Source organism: Mus pahari, chromosome 1, assembly GCF_900095145.1.
Source record: "Mus pahari chromosome 1, PAHARI_EIJ_v1.1, whole genome shotgun sequence".
In the NCBI taxonomy this organism is placed as follows: domain Eukaryota; kingdom Metazoa; phylum Chordata; class Mammalia; order Rodentia; family Muridae; genus Mus; species Mus pahari.
The window spans coordinates 97,088,824-97,100,888 of record NC_034590.1 but is presented as its reverse complement, the minus strand read 5'-3'; the positions used below and the strand labels follow the sequence as shown (position 1 = coordinate 97,100,888).

Genomic DNA, 12,065 nt, shown 5'->3' with positions numbered 1-12,065 from the left:
AAAGAAAGAAAGAAAGAAAGAAAGAAAGAAGAAAGAAACCAAGAATGGTCCAGATTTATTAATACAGAGTTTATAGAGAACCCCCCCCACACACACACAAAGTTACAAAGTGATAGCCTTTGGGGCTCAGGGTTAGGGAGTTAACTCACATTCTGCCTTTGTGTAAGCAGTGTCTAACTTGTACAACAGGCATCCTGCAGGTGCCTTAGTTTTCTCCAGCAGGCAAGCAGTTTTGTTTTTTTAAAAAACAAAACTAGTGGTTAGTTCCCAGGACCCATTGTATTGCAAGGACAATAGAGGCAGTTTCTTAAGATTAGCTCAGCTGTTCAGGGCAGTCCTTATCTTGGGCAAGTTTGCTGCCAGGTTGCAGTTTACAAACCGAAGCCATTTTCTCATTGATTTGTTAAGTACAGCAGTCTTTACATTTTGAACATGTTATTCATTATTACAAGTCAATATTTATTTATTGGTGTGTTAACATGTAGCCTCACTGTGTAGCCTAGGTTGGTCTCCCCCCCCCCCAATTAATTTATTTATTCACTTTACATCCCCATCGCTGCCCCCCTCCTCCCAGTCCTGCCCTATCCCCCTTCCCTTCTCCTCTGAGAGGGTGGAGGCTCCCCTGCCTCTATTCCCTCACCCTGGCACATCAAACATGGTTAGATGCATCCTCTCCCACCGAGACCAGATAAGGCAGCCCAGTTAGGGGAACAAGATCCACAGGCTGGCAAAAGCATTAGAGACCCCTGCTCCAGCTGTGGAGGACTCACGTGAAGACTGAGCTACACATCTGCTACATGTGTGGGGGAGGGGGGCTTGACCCAGCCGGTATATGTTCACCTAGGTTGGTCTTATTTCACGGTGATTTTCCTGTGTCAGCCTCCAGTGCTAGCATCACAGGCTTGGAATTTATTTATTTATTTATTTATGGTTTGAAACGAGTCCTATTGTGCATCCCAGGCTCATCTTGAAGTTCAACTCTTGATTCTCCTGCCTCAGCCTACAAATGGCTGAAGACTATGGGTAGTGTGCTTAGCTACTATGGAATTTTTTGAGGGTAGAATGTTCAATTGTTGTTCGACTCTGGTCTCCTCACACCTGGGTTCATTTAAAACTGTGGCCTCGAATTTTACCACACATCTCATGTCTTGATTACCTTGCTTGTAAAATGGGGATGATTCTGAGTCCTCTCTCAGGATGTGGTGAGGAGAAAATGAGACACAAGCAGGAACAATTTGGGAGCCCTGCGAGGTTCCTTGTTTAGAAACAGGGTCTCCTAGGTAGCCCTGGCTAGCCTGGAGCTATGTGGGCCACGAATATTTTGAACCTTCAGGTCCTCCTGCCTCTGTCTCCCAAGAATTACGAACGGAATTACAGGAATTCACCACTACTTCTTGCTTCCTAAGTTTATGGAAAGATTGCCCTGCAGTAAGTTGTGTACCTTACCCCGAGCTGCTGGGAAGGGATAATGCTTGCCTCCCTTGGCCAGGAACCCTACACAGGCTTTTCTGCTGCCACCCAGAAAGTCAGTTTCTTCCTCCCAGGAGACCTGACGGGTGGGGGGTGAGAGGTAGGTAAGAGGGTCACGTAGCGCAGGGTAGCCTTCCCTGGTCCATCAGCTTCTGCTCTTACCGCTAGGTCTGCCCACCCAACCTTTGCTTTCACCTCCTAATCACCAACCCAGGCATACCAGCCCCAGTCCTGGGTGAGTCCAAACAAAGGCGGGTCTCAGGGGACCCGCGGCGGCCGAATCTGAGATCAGCTTAACTGGGCGGCTGTCAGAGCCCTTGGAGAGAGAGTATGGCCAGAAATCCGGAGACCTTCGCCGGCCTCTGAGCTCCCCCCAAAGCTGATCTTCCGTGATCCCACTAGACACTGGGAGAGGGGCGTCATCAGCCACCTCCTTGCTTCCATACCCACCCCCTCATTTTTTTCCCAGGCTGTGGGAGGCAAAGGGTTAAATCCCATAGAGCTGATGTTCTGACTCCAGGCTAGAGGGGCCCGGGAAGCTGGGGTCACTTCCTGCTCCGTCCCAGTCACCCTGAACTGGTCCCCGGGTCCTCTGCCTGGAATCACCCCTTGAGAAGGACCCTAGAGTTCCCGGCATCCAGCCCGTCCCCCGAGGCAGGGCACTTAAGGGGTTAAGTCCCCTGGGGCTGGCCTCTGCCTTTCGGCTTTTCCCAGACCCCAGAGCCGTGAGTTGGGGCCGCCTGGGTTCCCGGGGTGGCCTGGAGGCCCGGGACAGCCGCCCGGGAACAATAGGGCCAAGGAGGCGGCGACGGGCGAGGGGCGCAGGCCGGGCCCGGGACGGCGGGGGACGGCGGCCGGGGGATTGTGGGAACCGCGCGAGGGCCGCCGTGGGGGAGGGGAGGCGCGCGCGCCCGGAGAGCGAGTCCGGCCGGGGGCGGCGAGGCGGCCGCCGCTCTCCCGGAGCCGGGCAGCCTGGGCGTCCGCGGCGGGGAGGGAACGCCGGCGGCTCTGCTGGGCTTTGGGAGCCGGGAACAGGGTGGGTGCTCCCGGCCGGAGGCGCTCAAGTCTTGGTCCGCCGGGGTGCGGGGGGCGGCGTCGAGGGCGGTCCCGCTGCCTCCTGGTCAGGGTCACCCTGGGCCGCGCGCACCTCCGCGGGAAGGCAGCCGCCTCCGGCCGTCCTTCCCGCCTCGGTCCTCTGGGGGTCGTTCGGGGCAGGAGGCTGGCGCTCTTGGGCCTGGGCTGGTTCCCAGTAGTAGTCGCCTCGCAGTCTTTGCTACTTCTTGCATGTGGCCTCGTTATTAACTCTTTCCCTTCTACGGTAAGCCCTTGAGTTTTAAGTTTCTCAGTCCAAGTATCTAAGCTCCTACCTGTCCTTGGTCAGCTCAGCAGGGTAACCTCTCCCCTCCAGGGGCTCCCATCTCCCCCTAGAAACACTTAGAGATAGGGGGATGGCTGTGAGGGTGAAATTTATTTCCTTCCTTTATTCTATCTTACGTCTCGGCTGCATTAGCAGTTGGTCAGCCGTCCATTGCTTCACCTGCTTCACACCCCAGCTGCCTCCTGGTGAGCTTTGTCCTCTTTGTCCCTGTGCACAAAGTACCTATGCACAGTCACCCCAAGGGTAGGCTATTCCAGGGATTCCGTTAGATGTGAGTGCCCTCCTGCAGTTTGTGCCTGTAGCCCAGTTCCCTCTCCTGGAAATCACCCCGGGATTTTGAGTGACAGATATGACTCCTTTTCCTGGGGGCTCACTCTGAACTTGTGTCCCTTTTCTAACATCTCTTTGCAAACTGATCTTAAAAGACACTGAACAAGATAGGCTGGCTTTCCGGGAGCATGAGGTGTCCAGCTCATTCAGTCACCCAGCAAAGTTTTTACTGAGTACCTGTCCTAGGCGTGTGATGAAGCATCAACAAAAAAGAATAAGGCAGAAGGATGGGTCCCCAGGTGTGTCTGGATGGCGTTGGGGACATCGGTACCTAGAGCTCAGAGATGCAGCTTCTCAGACCCCCTCACTAGGTCTGACTTTTACAGCCGAGGGAACTGGGCTTCCCTTCACTTTTATGGCTCATTCTGAGGCTTCTGAGCTCCTCTCCTGCCAGGAGACCACAAGTAGGAGTCTCTTGTGACTGTCAAGGTCACCCATGCCACAGGGCAAACCAAACACAGAACACTGAATTTGTGGTCTTAGCCCTGTTACTTCTCACCTTGGGGCCTTGGAGACATCTCCCCCAGTGTCTACTTACTAATCTGTAAAATGGGCAAATGACTCCTAAGTCTCCCAAGGCAGTGAAAGAAAGAAGACACCTGGCAATTGCCTATGCTCTCCACATACTTGCTTCCCTCCCTCCTTCCTTCTCCTTCCCTCCCCTCCTTCCTTCCCCTTTCTCCGTCATTTTGTTTGAGACAAGGTCTCATGTAGCTGGGACTGACCTTGAACTTGAACTTCTGATCCTCTGGTTTCTATCTCCCAAGTATGACACCAAGTCAGGCCCCCTTTCCTTTCCCTTTCCCTTGCCTTAGTCTCCTGTAGGAGCCCCTGACTTCAGAGTCCCCTTCCCGCCCAAAGGCCACCCTCCTCCGTGCTGGAGAATGGCAAACTGCCCCCACTCTCTGTGAGTCGTTGTCCCTTCGGGAAACTTTTTTTTTTTTAACCCCTTAAAAAGTGCCAGACTCAGTTCTCTCTGGGGCTCATAAGGGAAAAGTTTATTGCTCTCAATTAGCAGTCCCATAAAGGAAGAAAATTGGAGTCTTAATGAGCTTCCTCTGATTTACAAAATAACACGTTTCCAGGCCTCTGGGCATCAGATGTGTGGGTGAAAGCCTGCCTCCCTTCTGAATGTTGGAGCGCTCCAGCCTTCAGTGAGGTACAAAGGGTTAGGACTGATGGGTTTTTAATTGACTACATTCACTGGGTTGCTTCATTGCAATCTGGAAGATTTGCAGTATTTGGAACCAGGCCTTTGGGACTAAAGGGCTCAGTGAGAAATGGTGTCAGCGAAGTGAGTGGGAAGTCTCTGAGAGTCACACAAGTGGGAGCACAAAGAAAAGCATTAAACCAGGTCCCATTGTGTGCCCATCTCTCCTCACCAGAGACCCTGGAACCGTCACAGTCTGCAGCTTGGGGATGGAGCCTGAGACGGTGCTGTGGGGCCCAGATCTGCAGGGTCCTGAAGAGAGCCAGAATGAGGCACATAGAGGTGAGGGGCACAAGGGACTGTGGGCAGTCACAAGGGAGGGAAGAGAGACCAGACCCCATGTTCTGAAAGGAGATGGGGGCTGGAGACTCCCTTTCTGTCTGTAGGTGCTGAAAGTGGGAACGAAGAGGAGAGCCCTCAGCAGGAAAGTTCTGGGGAGGAGATCATCTTGGGAGATCCAGCTCAGAGTCCAGAATCCAAGGACCCATCAGAGATGCCCCTGGAGAGCCCCTCCCAGGATGCCTCAGCCCCTCAGGATTCCCCAACCCCACTGGATTCTTCCAGCCCCTTAGATCACCAGACCCCTATGGACCCATCAGCCCCCGAGGTAGTCCCTTCCCCATCTGAGTGGACCAAGGCCTGTGAGACCAATTGGCAGTGGGGAACCCTCACCCCCTGGAACAGCACACCTGTAGTCACTGCCAGTGAACCCAGCCTGCGGGAGCTGGTGCAGGGACGCCCATCTGGGGCCGAGAAGCCGTACATCTGCAACGAGTGTGGCAAGAGCTTCAGCCAGTGGTCCAAACTGCTGCGGCACCAGCGAATCCACACGGGGGAGCGGCCCAACACGTGCTCAGAGTGCGGCAAGAGCTTCACGCAGAGCTCACACCTGGTGCAGCACCAGCGCACGCACACGGGCGAGAAGCCTTACAAGTGCCCCGACTGTGGCAAGTGCTTCAGTTGGAGCTCCAATCTAGTGCAGCACCAGCGCACGCACACGGGCGAGAAGCCTTACAAGTGCCCCGACTGTGGCAAGTGCTTCAGTTGGAGCTCCAATCTAGTGCAGCACCAGCGCACGCACACGGGCGAGAAGCCTTACAAGTGCCCCGACTGTGGCAAGTGCTTCAGTTGGAGCTCCAATCTAGTGCAGCACCAGCGCACGCACACGGGCGAGAAGCCCTACAAGTGCACGGAGTGCGAGAAAGCTTTCACACAAAGCACCAACCTCATCAAGCACCAGCGGTCCCACACTGGTGAGAAGCCCTACAAGTGTGGCGAGTGCCGACGGGCTTTCTACCGCAGCTCAGACCTCATCCAGCACCAGGCCACGCACACGGGTGAGAAGCCCTACAAGTGCCCCGAGTGCGGCAAGCGCTTTGGCCAGAACCACAACCTGCTCAAGCACCAGAAGATCCATGCAGGAGAGAAGCCCTATCGCTGCACCGAGTGCGGAAAGAGCTTCATCCAGAGCTCAGAGCTGACGCAGCACCAGCGTACACACACCGGGGAGAAGCCCTACGAGTGCCTGGAGTGTGGCAAGAGTTTTGGCCACAGCTCCACGCTCATCAAGCACCAGAGGACACATTTGCGCGAGGATCCCTTCAAGTGCCCCGTCTGTGGCAAGACCTTCACACTGAGTGCCACCCTGCTGCGCCATCAGCGCACACACACGGGCGAGAGGCCCTACAAGTGCCCCGAGTGCGGCAAGAGCTTCAGTGTCAGCTCTAACCTCATCAACCACCAGCGCATCCACCGTGGGGAGAGGCCGTACATCTGCGCCGACTGCGGCAAGAGCTTTATCATGAGCTCCACTCTCATCCGCCACCAGCGCATCCACACTGGCGAGAAGCCCTATAAGTGCTCTGACTGTGGCAAGAGTTTCATTCGCAGCTCGCACCTCATCCAGCATCGCCGCACACACACGGGCGAGAAGCCCTACAAGTGCCCGGAGTGCGGCAAGAGCTTCAGCCAGAGCTCCAACCTCATCACGCACGTCCGCACACACATGGACGAGAACCTCTTCGTGTGCTCTGACTGCGGCAAGGCCTTCCTGGAGGCGCAAGAGCTGGAGCAGCACCGTGTGATCCACGAGAGAGGCAAGACCCCTGCCCGGAGAGCTCAGGGTGACAGCTTGCTAGGGTTTGGGGATCCTGCCCTGCTGACTCCGCCACCAGGAGCCAAACCTCACAAGTGTCTGGTCTGTGGAAAGGGCTTCAATGACGAAGGCATCTTCATGCAGCACCAGAGGGTTCATATCGGAGAAAACCCCTACAAAAACGCAGATGGCCTCATAACACACCCAGCCCCCAAGCCTCAACAGCTCCGCCCCTCCAGGCTCCCCTTTGGAGGCAACTCACACCCAGGTGCTTCAGAGAGCAGAGGTGACCCCCCAGGACAGCCCTCGAAAGTACCCGAGAGTCAGGAGGGCTTGGGCCAAAGGCCAGGCCGACCCTCTTCTAAGTGCTATGTTTGTTCCCACTGTGGAGAAAGCTTCCTTGATAGGGCTGTGCTCCTGCAGCATCAGCTCACTCATGGGAATGAAAAGCCCTTTCTCTTTCCTGAGTGTAGGATTGGCCGTGGGGAGGGGGCAGGACCCAGCCCCTTCCTAAGTGCAAAGCCCTTTAAATGCCCAGAATGCAAAAAAAGCTTTGGCCTCAGCTCTGAGCTGCTGCAGCACCAGAAAGTCCATGCGGGTGGGAAATCCCAGAAGAGCTCTGAGCTGGGGAAGAGCTCTTCGGTCCTGCTGGAACATCTCAGGAGCCCTTTGGGCGCCAGGCCCTACAGCTGCTCTGAATGCGGGGCCTCTTTCCTCGATCGACTAGCTCTTACACGACACCAGGAAACCCATACTCACGAAAGGGCCTCCACTCCTGAGGACACCCCTTCAGAGTCAGCCACATTGTCCACAAACCAGGAAGATGAGGGAGAAGCCTCTACCCCGCCAAAAAGCAGTAGCCACGAGGAAGAGGAAAGCCCCAAAACTGTTTCTGAGAAAAAGCCCTTTCTGTGCCCTGAGTGTGGAGATGGCTTCACAGAGGTTGCCACCCTCCTCCTCCATAGGAGCTGTCACCCAGGTGTCTCCCTGTGAAGGAGGTCTGGTGACCAGGGACCACTCTCTCCTGGTAAATTTTGGGGAAAGGAGGCCAGCCCTGTCAGATCATAGAGAAGTAGAGGGTCAGGAACCCTGGGAAGAAATAGTGAGTTTGCATCAGTGATGAGAAGCCTAAGAGATCGTGGGTGAGAACCACTTTTAAACCGTAGAGAAAAACTCCTGGGTTATAAGCCCTATAAATATGTAGGAAAAAAGCCCCTTAAGTCTGTAGCAGAGAAATCTTATAAGAACCATAGTGGGTAAAAGCCCTATTAAATGTAGAAAGAGGTTCTAACATGTCTGTAGACAACCCCATGAAACTGTATCAAACTCTTATCAGAATCCTCGGGTGGGGGAGGTATAGGGAACACAGCTCTGCAGCTGGGCACTGACTTGTGAGGTGACCCTCAGATGACAGAGGAAACAGTCTTCCCAGTCAGTATTCCCTCCTGGCGCCATGGCAGGAAAGTGCTCAGAGGGAAGCCGTACAGTACAGGAATGCCGTACAGTACAGGAATGCCGTAGAATTAGAAAGAGAAGTAAAATGGGGAGGGAATGACCCGGTGCTTCCAAACCCACAGGTGAAATGTGGAAAAGTGTCTCGTTGCACTGGGGGTTCTTGGGGGATACGAGGTCAATCTTAGGTGAATTGTATGTACTAAGGGAAGGAAGACTGGGGGTCCCTTATCAGTAAGACCCCCAAGTAGGAAAGAAACAAACATGGCAAGCCATTTTAAAGGCTGGAGTTTGGGGTGTATCAAAACCCGCAAGTGAAAGGATGCCGAGAAAACGTTGAGAGACCGTCTCAGATCCTGGGGGGGGGGGTTCCATTTATTTGAAGGGAAGCAACCCAGGGTGGAGAGACTGCAGATGGAAGACAGTCAGTTTCTCCTCCTTCCCGGGAGCTTGTTAAACTCCAAGTACAAGCACATCCCAGTTCGTGCTGTTTGGATTCTCCTCAGACAGGCAGGGCCAGCCTTTCTCCAGCCCAGCTAGAAATGTCTACTCTGAGAGGCCTCTGGGGTTGCAAGGGGCCTCTGCCACATTCTCAGGTCTCACAGGTTTTACCTGGAAGCTAACTGCCACAAGTCTTACTGCAGTGGCAACCCATTCCCTCGGATTCTGTCCTCAGTGGAGAGAGCCACTCGCTGCTAGTCAACTTCCAAAGAATAAATTCCTTCAGAGATTCAAGGCTTGTGTGTGCGTGTCCTCCCTAGCTGCCTACAAGTCCACACGAGCCACTTGTGGGCGAGGAGGGACGGCAAGACGACAGTACAGACAGCTTTATTTACCAGCACATGATCTAACCCTCAGCCTTTTGTGTGAGTTTGGTGTAAGAATGCCGGCAGGACAAGCCAGGCTGCCCATGGTGGATGTCCTGACACAGCACAGACTGGACCAGCGTCCCTGAAGAGGCAAATGGATACTTGACCACCTTTCCTCATCCCCAGTACTTGGATGCCCCTGAGAGGGGGTGGCCAAATGTGATTTTGGCTCCGGAAAGGGACCTGTTCCATCCTTTGGCCTCTTTCTTAGCCAGAAACTTGTGAAGGGACATGAAAGCAAAAGAAATGCTCCCCTACCAGGCCCATCTCCTCCTCAGACACAGCAGGCTGGACAGGTCATTAATCTAGCCAAACCTGCTCATGGGACTGGAGCCCTGTGATGGAGCAGAGGGTCTTGCCATATAAAGTGTTGAAGAAAAACTTTGGTGAGAAACGTATGTAACAAAGACCCTTAAAGATGAGGAGGACTTTCCCTGGTGCTTGGGTTGCCAAGGGGAGGTCCTCAGCCTGGTGCTGGCATAGTGACTCACTGTCCAAAGAAGCAAGACGAAGACTCCAAATGATATATATGGCTCTTTAGGAATCCTGTGCCCAGAAGGGCGACCTGGATTCCTACAAAGCTGGGGAAGAGACCTCTAATTCCATTACCTAAAAGTTCAAAAGGTAGAGACCCATCATCCTTCATCTATTCTGTCCCCAAAGGGATGACCCTCAAAATTTAAAGGACCAAAATCTAGAAAACTGGGAGAAAAAAAAAATCCCAGGCCTCCTGGGGAGAGAGAAAAGGCAGGTCTTAGACAAGTACAGAGTCAGCCTTGCTGAAGTCCTAAGTGCCAGGCCGGGGAGCACTAAGGCAACTCGGAGGAGCCTGTCTGTATATTGACAGAAATGTTGATAAAGGGGGTATCCCTGTAAAATGTAGGTACTCTCCTAAGTATAAGCTGATTTGTCCCCTTCTAAGATGGTAGCAGAAACTAGAGAGAAATCCTTTGTAAAACTAGGAACAGATTCCCTCAGTCACAGGTCTGTCATCAGAGAGTGCTGGAGGGGAGGTGGTCAGTGACGTCACGGGCTGGCTACAAACTACGGAGGACTAAGATGGATGCAGCATGTGGAGTAGGATGCTCTCCTGGTCTGCAAACAGTGGGGGCCATGCTCCCGACTCCAGTACTGAATGGACCATGTAGATAGGTTCCTGAACTTCCGAGTAGGAAAGAGGGCAGAGCAGAGACCTTGTAGTGAGACCTGTTCTTTTAGCTAACCCCCTCTCAGTTCCAGCTACACCACAGGACGACCTAACTGCCTCAGGAAAGGCCCACCAGAATTAAGTCTGGAAGGCACAATGGAGTCGACTCTATTGGACTTAGAGCCCTCAGAAGTGCCCTTGAGTAAGAGCCCAGCAACCATAGACAGAGGAGTGCAAACACAGGAGAGGGATGGAGCTGACCTGCACTTAAGGAGAGACTTAGAACTGATGTTGAATATAGATTGGGTAGGAGTCATGAATCGGGGTGAGGATTTGAAACTGTCATGATTTCCCTACCCCAGTCTGAAGTGAATGACTCTCAGAAGCCTTTGCCCCCACAAAGGAAGCCCCGCTCATGCCACTTGTCCCCATGGAGTGAAGGGAAGTCCTATTTTTGAGTGTTGTGTGTCAGTAACAGTGTTGTGTCACCCGTGGTCATGTTGAATAGTTGAAGAGAATAAAGGGAATAAGATTTCCTGTTGTTTTTACTTCTTGCCTACTTGTTCAGTGAACAACAAAGTTGTTCACTCCCAGAACTAGGGCCCATGGGGACCCTAAAAGCTCAGTATTGTCCCAGGTTTGCCCTTCCCCGGGGGTCCGATGCTTCCTGTCCAGTATTTACTTATAGAAGGTTGATAGGTTTATAGAACTTTAAAACTCAGTCCTTGTGAAAGAGAAATCTGGTAAGCTGGACAGCTGCCTGGTGGCGCTAGCCCTGATTGTCTTGGGCCCAGCTTTGCAGCTTCTTTGGATACAACACCCACAGTCTCCCCTGTAACACAGGGAGAGCTCCCAGGTCCTCATCCTCAAAGCTGGCAGCCACTTCTCCATGTTCCCCTGGATCCTGGTCTAGCTCAGCCTCTCCTGCAACCTGTCATCTTTGAGTGGTATCTTGACTTGTCCCATCCTCAGGATAGCCTAAATGTTCTTGCCATGGCACAGGCTGGGGCTCTGGGAAGTGCAAACATTTATCTAAGACCCGCACCTAAGTCATGGTGGGAAGTTGGAATGACCTGGAGACTTCAGGCCACCTCCACACTGGCAGTGCCTTTTCTCCTTGTGGTTGGGATTACAGGGAGGTCCTCATGCCTGGCTGGCTTCAGCACTGTTTTCTGAGTCTGGTCATGGCCATTGAGTGACTGCCCATGATCAACAGTAGCCATAGCCTGTCTCTTAAGGACTCTCTGAAGGCAGAAGATGTATCCCTGACCTTTTATTATTATTTTTTAATGTAAAAATAATGTGCATGGGTGTTTTATTTCCATATGCCCGGGCATCACACACCTGCAGTCCCTGCAGAGGGCATAAAAGGGTCAGGTCTCCTAGAACTGGAATTACAAATGGTTGCTGGCTGCTGTTGCCTGCTGGAAATTGAACCCAGGCCTCTGGAGGAGGAGTCAGGGCCCTTAAGGCCCCCACCCTGCTAAGCATTCCTTCTGCCCTTCCTTGGACCTATGGTGCCTCTGTCCCAAATCCCAGAATAAGCTGTCATTCTTTCCCTCTCTGTTCCAGGAATATGGGTGGGTTGGTGGGAGGGGGACTTGCCTTTTCACGTTCCTGGGTCTCCAGCCCTGGAAACACTAAGGAACTCCAATAAGAGGGGGACCAGAGCAAAACGTGATTTAAAGACCAGAGGCCATGGCTCCTATAATAGGCTAGATGACACTTGGAAATAACTACAGAGGATGGGGTCTCAAGAATAAGGGATCCCCTCTGGGCAGTGGTGGCGCAGGCCTTTAATCTCAGCACTTGGGAAGCAGAGGCAGGTGGATATCTGAGTTCGAGGGTAGCCTGAACTAGAGTGAGTTCCAGGACAGCCAGGGCTACAGAGAGAAACCCTGTCTCGAAAAAATAAAAAATAAAATAAAAAATAAGGGACCCTCTATATAGAAGTCAGGAATGGGGTGGGGATAAAGTGTCAAACAGTTGGGGATTGGCTTAGAGCAGGCCAGACAAACTTAATAGGGGCCGCCTAAGACCCTAAGAAAACACATACATAACGTTAACAAAATAAGTTATGAAGTAACAACAAAATACTTTCATGGTTTGGGTCA

At 53.0% G+C, this 12,065-nt stretch overlaps 1 protein-coding gene across 3 annotated transcripts; it reads left to right on the top strand.

Annotated features, from left to right (window-relative positions):
- The first annotated feature begins 1,992 nt into the window (after positions 1–1,992).
- Positions 1,993–10,489, top strand: Znf629 (zinc finger protein 629). Of its 3 annotated transcripts, none has more exons than XM_029540690.1 (3): positions 1,993–2,195; positions 4,564–4,670; positions 4,775–10,489. In XM_029540690.1, exons 2-3 carry the CDS (start codon positions 4,598–4,600, stop codon positions 7,474–7,476), a joined length of 2,775 nt encoding a protein of 924 aa, XP_029396550.1. In that variant the 5' UTR covers positions 1,993–2,195; positions 4,564–4,597; the 3' UTR covers positions 7,477–10,489. The 3 variants fall into 3 exon arrangements, with proteins under 3 accessions (XP_029396550.1, XP_029396559.1, XP_029396555.1); XM_029540699.1 differs by lacking the exon at positions 1,993–2,195 and adding an exon at positions 2,590–2,788; XM_029540695.1 differs by lacking the exon at positions 1,993–2,195 and having other exon boundaries at positions 3,870–4,670.
- Positions 10,490–12,065: the final 1,576 nt, after the last annotated feature.